The 20,275-nt window shown below is 44.4% G+C and overlaps 1 protein-coding gene across 1 annotated transcript in view; it reads right to left on the reverse strand.

Moving 5' to 3' along the window:
- MCU (mitochondrial calcium uniporter) overlaps positions 1-20,275 on the reverse strand; it is a 96,026-nt gene that overhangs the window by 10,663 nt on the left and 65,088 nt on the right. Inside the window, exon 2 of the mRNA XM_075717595.1 lies at positions 2,854-2,923. Coding sequence (XP_075573710.1) covers positions 2,854-2,923 — 70 coding nt within the window. The remainder of the gene's footprint in view (positions 1-2,853; positions 2,924-20,275) is intronic.

The raw sequence follows: 20,275 nt of genomic DNA on the forward strand, positions 1-20,275 counted from the left end.
CTATTTATCAGCATGCCACTCCTCAGAAAGCTTTGCCACCAATGGCTTTTATACCTCCCCTTTCGGTGATCTGCTGCCAGATGATCAACATGTTTATCACAGGATCATCTGCATATTAGGACAAGCCTTGGGGCGAACATGCCTTTCCAAGAAGGAAGGCTCGTGGATGTCGAGAAAGGATGCGCCAAGTACACTTGTACAAAGTCAGAAGAGTTCTCTCGGGCTTTTGAGTTTACTGTCATGTCCCTTCATGAACCGAATCAAGCATACAAAGGCTTTTTCCCTCTTCCAGGGGATTGCTATCCAGTGCTGACAAAGAGGTCCTCATGTCATCTTTAAAGACTAGGAAGTGACTGCGTACGGACATCTAAAATGACCAAAGCATTGCAAGAGGCCCCAGTATTTGGAAACCTGTAAATGCCTATTCTCAAGACTCAGGCGCCTGACAGGATTTTAGTAGCTTTAGCATTTCAAAGATTAAAACTCAGAGAAAACAGTCAGATATTTACTGAAAAAAATAAAGCAAACTGCCAATTTATTTGGACAGTTAGACAGAATTTCAAGCTCCTTATCAGCAGCTGTTATGACACCAGCTATCAGATTTTTGCATTCTTTCACTCAAGTATTTGAGAAAAGACTGGTAAGAAATAGATTAGCATTAGCTACACTTGTGATGGCAGGCTCAGAAGGAATGATCAACACGTTCAGAAACTTAAAATAGCCATTTAAGTATTGAATTCATTGATTCTGCGAGCAGCGTAAACAACGCTAACTTACATGCTGCTTACATAACCACAAGACATGAAAAACATTCTTTATTTAAAACGCTACCTTGATTACGCAGGCAGCAAGTTTACTGTAGAGCAGAACAGATAACATTTGCACCAACCCTCTTCCCTGTATCTCCATTGGCACAACACCCGCGGCTCCATGACTGCCAGCTTTGGAGGAAATGCCTACCAGCACCAGCCCTCCGCATTTTAACCCTCCGCAGACCAGATGGAGACCACGGCGATAAATGCAATAGGCCAGGCCGCACCAAGAGTCATCAGCATCAGTCGCACACAAAAAACCTTTCTCAAGGATTTCCAGCTTAGGTGAAGTGTTAAAGACCAAATTATTTCCTTCTGGAGGACAGGCTCAGTAAGTCTAGAATTACAGCTGGTTTATGTTTTCCTTACTAAAAGACTGTAAAAGTGATTTTCTAGCCTAATACACGGGTGGGGAAAGTGTATAATTCCAGTTTGATCCTCTCATCACCTCCCACACAAGTAATGTCTGGTCAGATTTTTACTGCATTGGAGAGGGAAGAGCTCAGAGGCAAATTGAAAAAAAGAAAGAAAAAGAAAAAAATCTGAAGGACATGTCAATAACACAAACCTAACAGACAGCTCCAATAGAAGTTATTAACAAGGCACGGCGATATGGTTGTCTGCCCTGCTCTCCTCTGGTCTGACAGCCCTGGGGACTTGCCTGCATGAGGGCAACTACAAGTTACTAAGTGGATAAGGCATTCTGGCATTTCACTAATTATAGAGCTAACATTTTAATCTTCACTGATGAAATTTTAAGCCAGTTTTTAAATACATGGGACAAGTAAAAGAAAGTAATTGTATACAAGTGTATTTCACTTACATTTATCGACACCTACACAACCTGGCCAGGGATGCTGCTAAATAAGACCACAGAGGATTTTCAAAGCTTTACACGCTATATTAAACACGAGGCTGCTTTGAGGTACGAGTTCCACCCAAGTACCACAGAGTTTTGACTCAACCATATGTGCACCAGTAACAGGTCATTAGTATTTTTTTTTAAAGATTTCTGTTCTTGCATAAGAACAGCTTAAGCAATATGTTAGGCTAAACCAAGGTACAGTAAAAGAAGGGTGTGGCCAAAGAAGTCAGCATTGACCATTTACTGCCGGTAAAGGTGAAGTTATTGGAAGAAATCACAAGAGAAATATTCAAGCACAGTATGAGGAGAGAGAAGGATCAAATCAAGCAAGTAGCTACACACTTACATTGTCCTCTCAACCTTGAGTCCTCTACACTTCTACCTGTTCAAGCCTTCAGGTTTTTATTTTGAGCTCTCCACAGCAGTCACGTTCTTTGCGTTTGCACACACTCACTATCCTGGCAGGGGAAGTAATTGTGCCGGAACCCTTTACTTTATTAGCTTTCAGGCTTTATTAACAAGCCTTAACAGGGAGGGGATCCACTAACCACTTGTGTCAGTCACCGTAAGTGCTCTAGTCTTTGCGCACAGCATGCAGATGTTAAGCAGGCAGCAATCTCAAAGCTGTGCGTTTCCTCTTCGCATACTGAGATTTTTAAAGTCCCACCAGTACATTCTTTTGCTTTATGTTATGACAACCTTATCAAAAAAGCTTAATGTCTGAGCTGCCCCAGAATTTAAATAAATGAACAAAATTGCCTTGGCTTCACAACTTATTCACTGCAGCAAACGGTGCTTTCAACCGTTTCGGCAAGTAGCTGGTACAAACTGCAGTTTCATTACATAAATAAAGTTAATGGCACACAGTACCATGAAAGGTAGGCATCACACAGACCTCACGGCTACATCAGGAACAAGTCTGGCAAAAAAAATTTGGACGGTTGCATGCAATTACATCATTCTTTATAAAGCCTGTCCAGTCTTGTAAGGACAGTTATTAGAAAAGTTGACTGTTTCCTTAATTCTTCTTGACTGACTTTGTTCTCTGTCACTTCCGTAGTTCAAAACTGGATTACCTCCTAGCCAAAAAAGCCTCAACCAGAAAAGGGGGTCAGGGAACACGATTTAAGTTAGTGAAGTCAAGTGAGCCAAGAGTTTCTCCACGTCAGTACTCACCATCAGAGGGCACTACTGTACTGCAATAGACCACTCTCACACTCTGCCAAGGAGAAAGCCTCTGATGCACCTGGAAAATACAAGCACAGCGAAAAGGACAAACGTTCAGTGCCTGGCAGAATCGCACCCCAGTGCCACCTCCTGTCCCCCCCTCCTGCCATCAGCTACCCCGGTGCCTGTGGCTAGGCATTTCCTCCCACCCGCCACAGGGGTAGCCGCAAAGCAGGAGCGCCTGTCAAGAACAGCCTCTTCTCCTACCATCTGCCACCCAGTTGGGGTTCCCCCCTCGGCCAAGCTCACCTCTACACACCTCACTCTCAACATACATCAAGTGAGAATGTGTAACAGAACAGCTGTCATCTTCTCCTTCCTTACTGTAACGTGTATTTTTAAAGCCACATTGCATTCATCAGTTTTAAGAAATCAATTTAGATCACCACGCAGACGTGCAAAGTAGAAATCACACAACAGCATCAGTCTTTAAAAAAAAAAAAGCATGTTTTAGCATAACGGTGGGAGAGGGTTAGGGAGTTGTGGATTAGGAGGTTCATTCTCTTCAGTTGTCTCCTGTGCTGACATGTATTTTTTTCTTGTCCTTACAGAGGGAAGTCAAACTCTAAGATAGAACTAGTAAACCTGCCTGTTCATAGAAGAACAAATTGCTCAAGACAGAAAACAAAAATTGTGATACTGAACTATTAAAAGAAGAGCCCAATGAGAAGAAAGCACACAAATAGTTCATATGTTCTGCAACCTTGTCAAGGAACTAATGAAAATCTAGAATCAGACTGATTTAAAGTCTGTCTTCTAGGATAGGTTATACTAGTTACATACCAACCCTCCTCCAACACTGAAATTACAATTCTGGCCAAGAAGAACCCAATTTTAAAAAAGAATAAGGTACAGCACCAGCTCTCATCTGTCTATGGTGGTGGTACATATTTCAGTGACTAGCACTCAGATTTTTCAACAGTTGCAGTCCAATATGGGCATTCCTATGGTCTGGGATGTTTTGTTTGCTCACTTCTAAAATACAGCTGCCAATCCTGCATTTCTATAAAGGTATCTCACAGGTAGGGCTTGTTTTTAAAGTGAATTTCTAGTGGAAGTTTGCAAACAAAACCAAGCTGTTGATTATTTCTCTGCCAAGTTGTCCAGATCTCCATATTTAGCAAGGTTGCTTTCGATAATCTACTTAAAATAGCTTTATTTGCTACTTCACTTTTCTTCTGAAGCCTGCTATGCAAATCAAGGGTAATTTCAGCTACACCAGTCTTGAAAGCAGGACCTATGGTCCAGGTGGTCAGTGCATTAACAGCTCTGGAAAGTCACTCTTATTTGTGCCTTATTTACACACTGTTTTTCTCAGTCTTGACAACAACAAAAAAGCCCCACAGTCAAGTAATTTTCAATTTTTCTCATTGCAATTGCATTTTCAGCTTCCCACAGTCAAGTCAAGCAGGCAGCTAAGATGAAAAGAGAAACAGGCATTAAACAGCTGAAACTGAACTTAAGTGGGAAGTTGCATGTTTTGGCAAAAGTAATGTTTAAAAAACCCCCTACGTGTTGGGAACCAAAGGGCAAATGTGCCTTTTTACACTAGAAAAATAGCCAGTCTTCTGGACTGACAAACATTCATGTGCTACTGCTGAGCAACCAGGACCCCCCCACACCTGAAGACAAACTGTTTTAAATCTCAAAAACACCCAAGCAAAACACAGACACAGCCTCACATCCTGGACAAATCAAACTCTGCTGTCTTGGCATCACTATTATGTTGCGAAAAAAAAGTCAGAAGCTTCAATGATCAGAAGCCACACCACATGTAAGCCAGTTTCAGAACCAAATTTTACCTAAAGGAGGGGGAACCTCTATAGGAAGTTTAAAAAAAAAAAAGACCTTTTTCTATTTGAAACCAGCAACTTCAATTTTAATCCTTCCAAAAATAGTATCAGACCACATCCAGCAGTAAGTGGGCAGAATTTATACAGTGAGACACAAAACCTCCTGTCAGAGAACACTACCGCAAAGCACTGTTTATATTACGTACTTATTTTACCCAACCCCATGGCAGAGCTGGCACTTCCAGATACACGCTTTCCACTGCTTTACTCTTCCCTTTTACGTGGCATTAATCACCTATTTTTTAAATACTGCACATCAAGAGCTTGCCTTCCTGCCAGATTTGCATGGCAGCCCAAAAATTTAGTAGCAGTTTTCAGAAAAATCCTACAAGCCGCTAAACCCAGCATTATTCCACTGCAAAATAGCTATATAACTGAAAGATATTATCAGCTAGCATCTGCAAAGACTTTATCTTGAGGCATTTGACAGGTGTAAGCTCTCTCCAGAAGTCTCCTGCCCTCATAAAATACAGGCAAGAACAGGGGAAAAGGCAAAATGGCTTGAAAAAACAGGGTATGTTAGGTGACTCATCAAAAAGCTGAGGTGTCCCCAGATTTAACCTCTTTGACAAATCTTTCACCCTGGTTCAGGTCTGAACCAACTCTATGTTTCATTAACCCCACCGCAGTGTGATGCCATTACGTTTTATAGAGACACTGGTTAAACTATACATATCTGTCACTCCTGCGGTTCTGAACTGCGCCTTGTGATACGTTAGAAATTTCTTATCTACGAAAACAGTCTCTACTGGTTAGGAACATGAAAAAAAGGAACAAATGAACTCAAAGTCAGCAGAGACCTAAATGCTGTCTCTTACCATCCAAGGTTAGCGAGAGCTTAAGGAATCATCAATCATTTTTACTCTTGAAGGGTGGCTGTTGTTTTAAAATGGAGATGGGGAGAAATGTCTCCACCCTTTATCCAAGGCCTGCAATTCAACAACTTTATGCAGAAACATGCCAGAAGGCTGAGGCTCAGGACTGAAGCAGTTGCAAGGCAGAGGAGAGGAACTTGTTTCAAGCTTTGCTGACCAGATCTCACAATCGTTTGCCTGCAGATAAACAGTCAGCAGCTCACCACTTCAGCAAGTGCAGAATAACTACAGCCAGGTTTCAGCTGAGACAGACTTGTCCACCACTTCCGAAATAAGCAGTATTTGGGGTGTGAAAAGCACCAAAGCCAGAGCACTGAAATCAGAAGCTTTAAGCGCCAGAATAACTTTCTGGGTCTCAAAAGAACAGATGCAGAAATTCACTTTTCACGTCCATGCGACCCTTCGCTTCCTCTCTTATCTGCAGTAAGTTGCATGTTAAGAGGCTCGGGGTTACGCAGCAGCTTCGCTCCCAGAATGATTAAGGAAGCAAGAGAAAAAAAGAAAGTCCCACAGTCCTTTGTCTAAAACTAACACTTCCACCAGCCTTATCAAGGTCTACATTGGGCAATCCAAAGGTAAAAATAACAGCATCTCTGTAAGTCCTAATGTAGCTATCTCAATTCTACATGGGTAACAAAGTTAAATCAAAGCCCTACTGGAAAAAAACAGCCTTTTACCTACCAGCGGGTGCTCTCTGATGGAAAAAAAAAGGAGCAATCTGGCAGAGCTCATTTCTGCATTTTATGTAATTACCCATGATAGAACGGTAACAACTTTCGGGTACCGAGTCTCCAAACCCCAATTAAAATCAGAAAAGTCATCCAGAAAAAACACGCTCCAAGCATGGAACAGGTAAATATCTTAATCTAGAACACAAGTAGAACATGCTGCTAACTGATTACCTGGAGTACCAGTGCAGCAAAAACCGCAGAGCTTTTGTGAAAGAGCATTCTCCGTGTAAAAATTTCTTACCATGAATGAAATCTTCAAGAGATACATTTGCAAGTGCCAGCTACAACATCTATTTTACAATTTATGAAGGGCCTCCTTTAAACGAGGCTGCCTTGTCAGACACGAAGCAGCTCACCTTTTCCAACAAGCAACAGCTATTTTCCTCTCTATCCTGACTTTCACAGCATGAAAAACTGAATGCCTTTCCTGGCTCTAACAGCGGTTATCCTAAAACCTCCTGGCTAGCATCTCGGTGACAAAAATTGCTGCGAGCTTCCCTGAACAATCACAGTAACGCAAGCCGCCCACCTCAAAAGTGCTGAAGAGCTCTATTTATCGATCTTTCCCTCACTTCAGGGCTCCAACTACTTCTACTCCTGTACTCTGTTCCATTTTGATCTCTCTGGAACAGTACTTTCATTGTAAGTCATAGGGTCCCTTTTTGTCCTCCCATTTTGTTTCCCCCTCACACCAGCTCTTTGCAAAGCGGAGGAGACACAGAGCAAGACTGTGGTGCGAGCAGTAATCTGCTGTCCAACATCCACGATGAGTACCTTATCAAAACCACTCGTATTTTTACACCAGTACGTAAGCTCCTACTGGACCGGAGTACGTACAACGGTGGTGGGTCGACCACGGCCAGCTGCCCGCCCAGCCGCCCTCTCATCCCCGTCCTCAACAAGATGGCGGGGCGGCAGGAGAAACACGATGAAAAAGCTCGTGGGTCAGGGTAAAGGCAGGGAGGTCGCTCACCAACCACCGTCACAGGCGTTAACAGGCTGGACTCGGGGAAAGTTGATTTATTGCCAATTAAAGTAGATAATTTCTATTAACACACCTTCTCGCCACCTCACACCTTTTTCCACAAGCCACCTTACCCCTTCATTCCAACTTCTTCATCCCTTTGAGAGGCAGGGGGGAAGGGGGGGGTTCCTTCTGGAAACACCCGCGCCGCAGCGGTGCGGATACCGGCCCAGCCACGGCCTCCCCACAGGCGGAAGGGCAGCCTGCCCCGGTGCCTGGAAAAACCTCCTTCTCCGTGCCCGCAGGGATGTTCCTCGCTTTTATTTCCCCCTCATTCCTCTCCTTTTTCCAGCATTTTCTCCCTTTCCAACCTCAGTTTCTCCCCTGTGGCACCGTCTACCAGAACCGGCCGGAACCTGCTGGAACCGGCCTGAGGCAGCCCCAGCCTCTCCTCAGAGACCCCTCAGCCCCGCTGCCGGCCTCCCGGGCACCCGGTGCAGCAACCATTAAAGCAAAGGTTGCAAATAAAATCCTTCACGCGCGAGCCGACGCCGGGCTCCGAGCACAGACAAGACCTTTTCAGTCTCCAGATGAGGAAGACCCCTGCGGTCCCTCACGCGGGCCCGAGGACAGCAAGGGGACAGGGAGAAGCCCCGATGGCGGCCCTTACGCCCACGGCACCAGCGAAGAGGCCCTGCTAATTTCGAATGCCTCGTTCAGGATTCTCCCCCGGCTTCCTCAGAAACCTCCCAAGAGAGAAAAACGGGCCAGTCTGGCATGGGAGATCTCCGCCTGCATCTCTCACCCCCTTCTTTGCCACCTCCGTTCTTTTCAGACATCTGGACACCTTGGCCTACTACCATGACTTCCCTTCGAAAAAAAAATCTCAATCTTCCTCTGAAACTGATCCCAACTTTACCAGGGATTTGTTCAACAAACCGGTAACCTCGTACAGAAGACCTCCTCCCAACTTTTTGCCTCCGGTCTCTGGATAGGTTCGCATAGTATTACGTGAAGTATTTCCTTCAAGGCACACACCGTGCGTCTGCTCGAGAGCCTGGACCGCAGTAAAACAGCACTTGCTCTTGCAAGCGTAACACTCAAACCACACTGCTTTGCTGCCCTGCAGCAAGCTGACATGCAAAAACCCCAAACGTTTGGCCAGAGAGGGGAGCGTGGTGGGGAGAACCCTTGTACCTGGGAGCCACGCTCCTGCAGCATGGCTGCGGCAGAGGAGTCCCACACCCCGAGCACAATGTTCTCCCTGGTTTCCAACAGCTCCAAACTGCTGCCTTTTTAAACCACACAGCTTGGCTCCCAGGACCCGAGCACTTGCTTGATTAAATCCCACTGCCTTGAACTCGCTTCTGGTTCTCCTTGCCAGTACGCCCTTGCTCACATCCCACTCGAGAGGTCAGATTTTGCCCCGACAAGAACATTTCGCACCCGCTGCCTCCATAGGGCAACGTTTCTGTGGATGAAGGTCAAGCAAATGAGAACCTGTCTGAACTGCAGTGCTGTTCCTCTTTGGTTTTGTTTTTCTTTTTTGTTTTAAAATCAAGCTGAGGAGACGGACACAAAAAAGGCAATGCCAGTAAGATGTAGGAAGTGTTAATCTTTGCATTTGGAAGCACTTCGTACGACCTACACATTAGCAAATGGTCTTCATTTGCCACACTTCGCATTCCTGCCTGAATTTTCTCTTCTCCAAGCATTAGTAAAGAGCTTCATCACATCTGCTAGGAAAGGAACATAAACAGGAGATGAGCTATAAATATTCCCTTCTCATCCTGCTTCCTTTGCCCATCTGCCTAAAAAGAAACAGGTAATCCACAGTGTCCAGGAAGAGGTGGGGGTAGGAGGAAGGAGATGCATTCCTTGCAGAAAAGGAAAAAAACCAAGGGATGAAGCAACCGCTCCTCATTCTTCATTGTGTCTTTCTCCCAAGCGTTACTGCTGCTGTGGAGATGCTGCAATGAGTCTTGTAACAGGAACATCACTGCTTTTGATGGAGCCTCTTGGTGGCAAGAGAAGGAAGAGGAGGTAATGAAAGGGAAAAAGTTTAAGAGACATGTCAAACGCATTGGTCAAGCGCTTTCTACTGCTTTTAACAGGTGCTTCCCTTGCCACCATCCATACCACTCTTCCCCCAACAACAACAAAAAACCTCTAAACAAAAACCCAACCCAAAACCTTTTCTCAGTCTATATTCTTAACTTTATTGCAAATGTCAACAACTTAGAGAATTACACTATTCCTGCTTTACTTGAAACAGATGATAGCCACAGCACACCAGGCCAGCAGACTCCCTCTTTCATCCAAATTTCGCACAGTCCTTCCGACCTCTAGCAGGCAACCCAAAGCAGCGCTGGAACATCTCCCTTGCACTTTGTGATGCCAGATCACGGTTTCACTATGAAAATATTTTTGCTTTCCTGGAGTAGGATGGTTTGAATTCCATTTCTTTAATGCAGCCCTCAGGGTTACTGGAAAAAAGCTGAGAACTTTAATTCCCTTGCATTCTGAAGGCTTGAAAAACAGAAACCAAACACCATGATACATTTAAGCCTGTGTCAGCTTTAAACCTGAGCACAAAGACAAGGCAGAGCTGAATTCCTTTCCCTAATTTCCAGATTCATTACTTGAACCTTCCTGTACTGAAAAGGATGGTACCTTTTCAGGTACTCTTCAAGCTGAAGATTGGGCTTCCAGCACTGGTTTAAAGAGCAGTTTGAAGAATTTAGTGAGTTTTGATGCCACTTATTTCAGGGTTCATGATTTTGTCTCTCTCAGCCACTCACAGCTCAAGATCGTACAAGCAGAGAGAAGGAATCGGATGGATTCCCTGCAGCAATTGCCCCAGGGCAGTTTACTGTTGTTTTACTGTTTGGGTTTTTTTTTTTTGTTTTTCTGCCTCTAGCACTTATCAACCCCATTAGGCAACTCCTTTTGTCTTTGTTACAGCCAGTTTAAAAGAAGAGCTCTTATTCCTCCTTCTCCCACCTTGCTGCCATACTGCATAAAGAGCTTCCTGGCGGCGAGGAAACAGCAGCTGACACATCCCTGGCACTTACAACACCAAGAATGAAACAATAAGCAGAGTTATGAAGTGAGATTTCCACAAGTGTGAGGAAATTCCTTCTGCCTTGGTGCGTGCTGGGGAGCAGCCAACTTGCACTGGTTTTCCAGGGAAATAAACTCAGAAACAAGGGAACCTTGCTTTCAGCTCTTGAAAAGAAACAGCAGGCTCTTGCAGACTTCAGAGTCAGTGCCAGCATATGTACAGCTTCAGAGAAGCCGCACACTTTGAAATATAGAGACGTACAACATTCTGCAAGCCACAGCAGCCCAGTACATCCCAGTACAGGGGGAGTCCTATACCACCAATTCCCCGCTCATTTTCCTGCAGGGAAGAACACCACACACAAAAAACCCCCTCATCTCTATCTAACCTTACATGGGTTTGGCCCAAAAAGGGAACTGGTGGAGCAGAAATGTAAGTAGTCTTTGCAGAAGAATGCCTCGGACAGTAAGAGAAAGTTCCTTTGTACCCAAAGTCACATCAGCTCGGTCCAAGCATTAAAGACAAAAAGTAGTTCCTTCTCCCAGATGATGAGCCTTACAGGGTAAGCACGGAGACCAAATTAGCTTTAGGATTTAATCCTTCATGAGGCACTTAGTTGGGAAGTTTAAAAGTGTTGTAACACCCAAAAGTGCCAGATAAATTTTACAGATACCTCACACATTCAGTCCAGGTCCTAAGGCAGAAAATGTAGGTTTGATAAACAGCTACAAATACCTGTGGCCAACTACATTGGCCAGGTTTCTTCCGTAAGAAATACCAAAGCTTCGGGCGTGCAGCTGGGCATGCTTCTTTGCTGTCTACATTCAGTTTGCATCGCTTCACTTCCAGGTGTGGTTAGTACAGTAAAAATCAATCCTTTTGCTCGTCCCACACATATCTTATCACGAAGCCCTGGAAAAATCTTCCATTTGATTAAGAGTGGATACCTGACATTCTTCCCCTAGATATGCTATCTGCCATAAAATTTGTTACCGTGCAACTCTGACTTCTAAATCACTTATGTTCCCTGGCAAGTTATTGTCGTATGAGAGCAACAGAAGAAAACAAAAAAATTCTAACAAAAATATATCAATATTTTAAAGCCGTTAAAGGACCACTGTTTTGTTTTGCTACCAGACCACACAGATCAAGGCCACTTCTACGCGACCTTAATATTCCTATATGTTAATGTTTAATATCCTGTAGTTACCGATGTACCTTGTACCTGACTATTTCACAGGATGGCCGCCCACCTCCGCCTTGAGAGAGGAAATGGCGCAAGGCTCGCCTGCTGCGTGCCATAAGTGTATGCCTAGAGAATGCGACTCGGAAGTTAAACGCAAGTGAAAGGCAGCGCTCCGCAGAGGCAGATCTTTATTGACGTGCTAACGAAGCGCGGTAAGAACACAAACACCATTATTTTGAACGTGACGTCTAACCAGCCTGTTAAATTCAGTTTTGAAGGTTTCCCAGTTAGACTTTCCTCAGCTTATCTGACCTGGCCTCTCTGCGAGGAGATAGGAAACTGGGGTTGACCCTTTCTGTACAGCACAAGGAACAGCCATATGGTACCCGACAGCATTTTGCATAGTTCTGGAAATGCAAACTTCGCAGTATTTCCCAAATTCCTCAACACTGTTGTGTTACAGTTCCAGCCTGGCTAGGGAGCACACAAAAGAGCCGCTTTGGTCCCGCTCCTCTGGAGGTGGCAAGCATTTTATCATCTGTGGGACTGCTCCCGAACCCACCCATTCCCAACCTCAGCAGCAAATGGGTCTGACTGGAACTCCAGCGCCTGCACCAACCACTGACCATCATCGGTCATCTCTGGGACGATAAGGAGGAGACCCAGAGATCAAAAGGTTTTTATTTAATTGACCACTGCTAAAGGAAATGACTGTAACGGCGTCTCCCCGTAGCACTCACTAGCTCAAAGCTATTTGTTTAAGCATCTCTGGCAACAAATTACTGCGCTACAAAACTGAACAACGTAATTATACTTCAGGGCACGAAAGCACAACAGAGGCACTAACAGCTAAACAAAGTTTCAGGAAAGCTCGTAACTAAAGTCCATCATTTCACCTGACAGCCAGCGCCGTCCTGAGAGCAAGCTCAGTCACGTCCTTCGGAGAGGCTGAGCACCCTAACGAAGGGCTGCTGCTCCCCATTAGGTGCCACTGCAGAGCCTGCGGCCAGGCCCTCGTCAGCGCCAATTAATTCTGTCACTTCCTGGACCTTCCTCCCCTGTCTTAGGGAAACTAGTTGAAACTGGGTTTACGGACACATGCGCCATGCACAAACACGCCTTTAGTTTATACAATGATTAAGTCAATACACCTAAGTTAAAACACTAGTTAAAGAAAAACAGAGCAAAAAAAACCAGCTTTCCTACACATTTTCAATGGTTATCAAGTTACCCACTAACAGCCCGATAAACTAGGATTATAGGGGAGCATTATGAAAGGAGTTCCCAGACATTTGGTTCTGTTTTGGTTTTTGGTTTAAAAATACTGTTTCCTACTAATTCTCTAGTCTAGTCTACCCTTGATTGGCTTAGAGTAGACTTGGTAGTGTAGGTTAATGGTTGGACTGGATGATCGTAAAGGTCTTTTCCAACCTAAACGATTCTATGATTCTATCATCCAGATCACAAGGATTGTTTTAGTAGGATTTTAATGGCAATTTTTCAGATTGTTTCAGCTCAAGTATTTTTCTTCTGTTTTAAAAATCCAGAACAGAACATTTACCGTGTTTATACCTTTAACCATCTAAAAATTTTTCCCACGGAAACCATTGCAGCTTCATCCAAAGAATAAGACACAATTAAGATCCAACACAAAAGAAATCAGTTTTCAACAGCCAATGCTGAAAAGCTGATTTGAACTACTTGCCAAATTACAGTCTGTAAACCACGTCAGAGATACGCATACTACAACGGGTTTGCAGTTCACACTTCTTTGCAGTATGAACAGTGAGGCTTAATTCGTATTAAGAGACTGAGAAGCCTTGGAAACAATGCACTAGGAAAAAAAAAAAATGACCATTTTTCTAGTCATTAAGACCATTTAAGAATCAACAGCCCTGGGACAAGAGATTATCCTGCGAGAGGGGGATTTGGAATGGAAAGTAATGGGAGATCTTTGGCTAGGTCACTTCCTTAAAGCTTTTCCAAATCAATTAAACTGGGTTTAATATATTGTGATAGGTGTTCAGTGGCCTAGAAGGCAGCAGTTTACAATTTGGCTCCGAATTATACAAGCTGTCAGAGACACCTTTACAGTGTGCATTTTCATTGACGGTCTCAGCTAGTTAATGAAAATTGACTCATTCTTCTCAGGAAAATTAAATATACACATGAAACGGAGCAAAAAGGCCTCTGTGGAAAAAACAGGAAGAGACAGGCATCAAGGTAAGGACTTCAAAAACATGTGCTTTCGATCCAAGCAAGGCAGCTGGCTCAGCTCATGGAGAACAGGAGACTCTCCTTACTTCTCTTTCCAAGAACCTTTCAAATGTTTTTTCACTACAGTGAAAACTGTAAATAGACCTGGGAACCAGGACATTTCCTTTGGTCCAATGCTAATTATTAAAGTTCTTTCAACCTTGAATTCCAGGGACAGCCTTAAGAGGCCAGAGAGCCCCCGTCTGCCACCACACGACCGTACCGCCTCACACACAGGTCCCGCAGCCTGTGCTAACGCAAGTTGGGAAAAAGTCCCCTCAATTTCCCAGACACACACGCCTCCTTCCAACAATTCCACCCGCTGCCTTGGTGTCAGATGGCAAGCAAAGAGCTAAAAACCTTCCCCCTATGACCACCCAGGCCTTGCAAGCAAGTTATTACGTATCCACCACAGCACTGGAGACAAGTTACACTTTTACACCGTCATAGAATCATAGAATCGTTTAGGTTGGAAAAGCCCTTTAAGATCATCCAGTCCAACCATTAACCCACACTACCAAGTCTACTCTAAGCCAATCAAGGGTAGACTAGACTGAACCATGTCCCAAAGTGCCACCTCTGCCCGTTTTTTGAACGCTTCCAGGGGTGGGGACTCCCCCACCTCTCTGGGCAGCCTGGTCCAATTCTTGACCACCCTTTCCGTAAAGAAATTTTTCCTAATTTCCAACCTAAACCTCCCCTGGCGCAGCTTGAGCCCATTTCCTCTCGTCCTATCACTAACTACTTGGGAGAAGAGCCCAACACCCACCTCACTGCCCCCTCCTTTCAGGCAGCTGCAGAGAGCGATGAGGTCTCCCCTCAGCCTCCTCTTCTCCAGGCTGAACACCCCCAGCTCCCTCAGCCGCTCCCCACCAGCCCTGTGCTCCAGACCCTTCCCCAGCTCCGCTGCCCTTCTCTGGACACGCTCCAGCACCCCAATGTCTGTCTTGTCATGCTGTCTGCATTACAGGGACTTCACTTGTGCAAGCGAGAATGGGCTAAACACACCAGCAGATTTATCAAGACCTTCACCAGGACCAGTCAGTCAGTTTGGGTCATTCCTTAACGAGAAAAGCTGAAGTTCCTATACAGTAAGGCCACTTCCCACTTTAAGATGTCATCATCTTAAAGAAGGTCGGAGTTTCCATCTGAGTCCTGCTGTAGGCTTATTGTGGCTGTATTGAGTGAACAAACAACGGAGAGAACAAGTTTCCCCAGCTGACATACTGGTAGGACTCTGCCTTGTCTTCAGAGCCACCCTGTGCTTGTGAAGCCTGCTGCATTCACAGTTCTGCCGCCTTGTACTTGCACTGAGGCGCCGCTCGCAACCATCTCCAAAATGCCTATCGACAAACTTCGAAGATCCAGACACAAAGGCAGAATGAGTCAGGTTTAGGACTCTATTACAATTGGTTTCTTTCATCCCTCCCTGCTTGTGCTACTTCACTGATGGGTGAACTGGATCAAAACAACTTGTAAGTGAACCACAATTAGCTGTCACAGCTGCTAGTCATGATTATTTCCAACTGTATTGCTAAAAGCTTGCACATCTAGAAATACTCTCATGAGACATTGAAAGCAGATTCCTCTTATGACAGTGTCTGTGTATATATATATTTTTTAGTATAGACAAGGCTTATTACTAAAATAAGACAGAAAACAGCAAGGCATTACTAATTAAAAGTTCAGGTACAAGGCCCAGATACTTCCAACCAACCAGTTTTTATTTGCAGAGACCAAGTCCCCTGATGGCACTCTGAAACCGATTCAGATAGCACACAAAGGTTCAGCTTTCTCAGCACAGCAGTGAAAACACATTAGCCATCGAGAAAGCATTAAGAGAAGTACTAAAATAGCTGGCTGTAAGCAGTGTAAGTGGCTGTCCAGCTGAATACTAGGCAATTCCATAAAAGAGCTCTAGATGCAAAATTCAGTGGGAAAGCAGACCACTGTTTTAGACACACAAACCAGTAATACTTATATCAAGTCCAGATTAAGTATTAAAGATCACTAATTTCTGAGGGAAAACCATCATGATGGAAACCAAACACATGCACAAAGCATGGCTTGAAAAGTAGCAGCTAGCGTGGTCACAGAGCGGCAAAACAGAAGGAACGCAGGTCGCAGCCTTGCTACAACGCGGCATGGCAGAGCAGGACGCTGCACCAACCGCAAACAGTGTTTTTTCAGGAATGTGAAAACACAGCAAATCCACTCAGCCAGAGTACATCCCACACGGATGACAAGATGACATGGCTTGTCCACAGACCAGCACGATTTCTGCGGTGGCATTTGGAATAACCTTGTGCTTTTTTTTTTCCAATGAGGAGGCTGTAGAGCAAGCAAAAACCCTTTTACCTTTGCCCTTTCTCATAGTGGGCACAGGGTACTTCAGCGTTTTGAAGCCAATTTAAAAAGGCAAAAGTCTCTCATGTCTACATTGTGCTCCTGTAATTTCAAGAGCATAACTACTATCCTGGAAAAAAAATTAAGACCAAGTTACAATTGTAAGAGTTTGAACAGAGTCTATGAAATCACGCATGGGTGGTGGGTGACTGGCACACCCTTCTCCTCTTAGGACAAATTTCTTTTCCACATTAGAAACAAAGGAAGATTCATTCCAATATGCCTACAGACAAGAGCAACAGAATTAAGTTCACCAGATTTTTTGGTGGCACTGAGAGGTTCTCGGCATGCAAGAGCTAAGAAGGTATTTAGGAAGTTAAGCTGCGCTGAAATGACGGGGAAAACACCGGCCTGTTCTGAATGAGACCACCACCAGATACAAGTTGTCACAAACCCCTGCTTACACCATGGGGGTTGCTACCATCACGTACTTCACAAAACACAGTATTTCAACTTCTTAATTAATAACCATAACAAAGAGATAGAGTAACAGTTTTATAGGCTAAAATGTAGTCTGATAGCGGTCATAGGTTTGGAAACATTCGTGAGACCCGTTCTACTTCTCATGGTAGGTGCCATTTGTTACTAACACATACAGTATATTTAATAATACAGAAGCAAGTTTGACAGACCAACATTACACAGTAATAAGTCTGATCAGTAATAACTGCTGTTCTCCTCGCCTTCTTCCTTGCCTAATGTAGAAAGAGAAGATGGATTTAAATTTAGAGCATTAAATTTCATGACTTTGACACCATGACTTTTGGATTACCAAAGGCTTGCCAAAACCTCCACCCTCCGAGATCACTGAAAAATTCAGAAGCATAATCTCCGAGACCACTAACGACCACCACCCTTCTGGTTTTGGGGGCTGGTGGGAAAACCCGTTGACAAGTTTGTAGGAAAGCATGTGGGCAGTTGAGGGGACTTCTGGGAGAGGGAGTTTTCCCACACACATCTATTATTCTTAACTCAGCTAATTTGAAACTCCCGTTTTGAAATTCTGCATCTTCCAGAGAGAAAGTCTTGCCTAAGGAATAAAGGAAGATTAAATACCTGGTTTCACCAAAGGAGCAAGATCTCTAGCGAGGCACTGTATGACTGCCCCACTACCCCCCATTTAAAAGAATTACACAGAAGAATCAACAGCTCTGACGCTTGCTAGTTTACATGGTGGCTTATTTTAGGTGGTGGCTTATTTCTGGGTAAGAAAAACAAGTACTCGTGGACTTCAAATAAAAGGAAGTTAAAAAGATAAACAGAAAGAAAGCCTGCATAGCCCAAAACACATTTTAGCGAGCTTTCCCACACCATTTTCAGCCCAGCAAAAGGCTTAAAATGCTCATTCTGATCTGGCTAGAGGTAACTCACGCAAGCGTCAGGTTCACCTTCGTGGGGTGACATGATCTTCCTTTCATGCCCCAGACCTTCCCAGAAGCGCATTTAAATGCAATCTCTTTTCCTGCTTCCCTCCTCCTGCCACGAGCCAGGATTTCTTTGATCCTCAGTGTAATTAGGAGATAATTTTAACTCTGTCACTAGATTGATTTCACTGGTGCTTAACGGCGCTATTAAGCGAATCATTAGCTGACATGTGCTATCTTTTCCATCTGACAAAGCAATGCTCAATTTTAGCGGGGAGGGAGGGGACGAGTCCAGAGAAACAGCCACCACTGATCCTTAGATTGCATGGGCATATGGCTACAGCTGTTAAAGCACTGCTTGGGGAGCCATATACGCTTTATCATTAACAACAGAGGCAAGACAAGCAGCCGTTAACTTTAGTCCAACCTGCCTGGCATCCTGCATCCAAGGTGACCTGCGAAGGACAACACAGCAGCTAGATGTTGGAACCACCACTGGGTAACTTCAGCAGCATTACCATACGTGCGAGTTGTAACAGCTGAGCAGAAGACCATCAGTTTTCAGTACCGTCCGTGCAAACACCCTTCCTACTACATTTTTACAACTCTGAGGTCTAAGACTTCCTGTGGCACATTCCAGCAAAGGGTATTAGAGCCCATTGGCTCCAACTTTGAAATGCAGCTTTACGTGTTTATCACATTAGGAGAAAATACAGCACATTCAGTCATTCGCTGCTACCTGAAAAAGGCTCCCGTGTCTCACATTTATTTGGAAGCAGACTAATTCCAATGAACAGCAAGTCAGACAGTACAGTATCTAGCAAGAAGGTTATTTCAAAAGCCACGTGACAGCTGGCTAAGTTCTATGAAGGGAGTGTTTTTCCACCTATTCCACCTGGTGATGCCTTCAAGGATCCCAAATTAAGTAGTTAAGTAAACAGTAAGAAATCACTGAACAAGTCATTGTGCCCAAATCGATTGTCAAGGAGTCATAAACAGGCAAGTTCAAAACAGCTGTTTTCTCCTTCTAGGAAAACCTTCTGTCCAAATACGAATTTGCACAGAGGAACCATTCCATAAGTCTGTGACACCAAGGCCTTCTGCTGCAGCAGCCACGGCTACTGACTTCGCCAACCTACCGGCTTAGCAGCTGCTTCAGCAACTCCTTGCCTCTAAACCACGAAGTCTTTCTTCCTTGTTGGTGCAAGAACCAAAGGCAGCTACGAAGTCCAGATTTTGTAGCAGTGGATTTATAGCCACAACAGCTGGCATTTTGCAGTCCAGCCCACGACTGAAAAGCACCTGAAAATGTAGTGTTATTTCTGAGCTGTATCTTCTTTCATTCAGATTCCCATTTGCTCAGCTGAGCTTCCTCAAAATTCACATCTGCTTTGTTCTATATAAAGTTTCACCTAGTTATTTGGTTTGATTCTCACCAGATATGTTGCAACCTACGCCTAATGCTATACAGAAAGAGCAGACCCGCAAGCCTCCATTTCAAAGAAAGATGGGCCTGCGAAGTTCTTGGCTGACAGCGGAATCCAAAGCTACGCAAACACATACACCTGACCAGCGTCCGGCCAGCAGCAGGGCTGACCAGCTCTCTGGCTTTGCCAACTGCCAGAGGGACATCACGTTTCTTTTTAATGGTGGACCACGCCAAGAGCTGGAAACACCAGTTCACTCGAGCAGACAAGTGTCCCTGATTAGCTGCCTTCTGTGCAGTAACTGGCTCTGTCTGGACCTCGGGAACAGTAAGAAAAAGCAAAGAGCTTGCTTGTGTAGTGAAGGTTGAGATAATAATGGAGGCTTTAAACTAGTGTCAGTGTTTACTCTTCACAGAAGGTACATTTCACAGCAGCCATTTGGGTGACTGGCACCTTTTCTTTTCCTCTGCTATGTGCTACAGCACCTGGGAACAAGAGGAGTCTGATACGGAGACCAAGCAAAGATATTCCATATCCCTTAAAAGGAATCTCACATGAGAGAAATCACTGAAGTATTAATGCAATGAATGCTTCTTATACTATTTTACCACATTGCAAGACAAAAAAAAGTCCAAGGTCTCTTGCAAGCCAGTCCTGGGAATCCTTTTTCCCCCTCTTTTTGCCACAACAGCAGTTTACAGTCCCAGGCCATGGAGAAGCAGCTAACCTGGCACAGCTGGGGAACCAAATCAAATTCCAAATGAGCTTTTAAAGGCCTCCTTTACTGACATGTACCTTAAAATACACCACAGACTGTCAGCGCTTTGCTGATCATTGCAGCAGCAATTTGCCTTAACATGTCAGGCAAATACAGTTCCTGGCACTTCACAGGGCGGGAGGTTGAAGTGTTTCTGTAGAAGTCACTGGGGCCATCTTAAAAGCAACCACTACAGCCCTGGAACAAACTGCATGAATAGGAGAAAGTACTCAAAGTCAGCTGGCTTGTTTTAAAACTGCTGCTGACAGCACATATGATTTGTGTAGTTACACAAACAACAACATTTTGCAAGAGAGTGGTAGTGTTTCAAGCTTCTGCCACCATAATTTCTGCAGCCATCATCTAGCAGCAGCTTTAATGGCTATCAGCAAGAACAAGATGAGCAGCAAATTCATGAGCTATCAAAGACGGTACTATCAGGGCAGCTCATGGCCATCCACGCCACTGTAATACATAAACAATTTTGT

This window comes from Pelecanus crispus, chromosome 10 (genome assembly GCF_030463565.1).
Source record: "Pelecanus crispus isolate bPelCri1 chromosome 10, bPelCri1.pri, whole genome shotgun sequence".
Taxonomy (NCBI): Eukaryota; Metazoa; Chordata; class Aves; order Pelecaniformes; family Pelecanidae; genus Pelecanus; species Pelecanus crispus.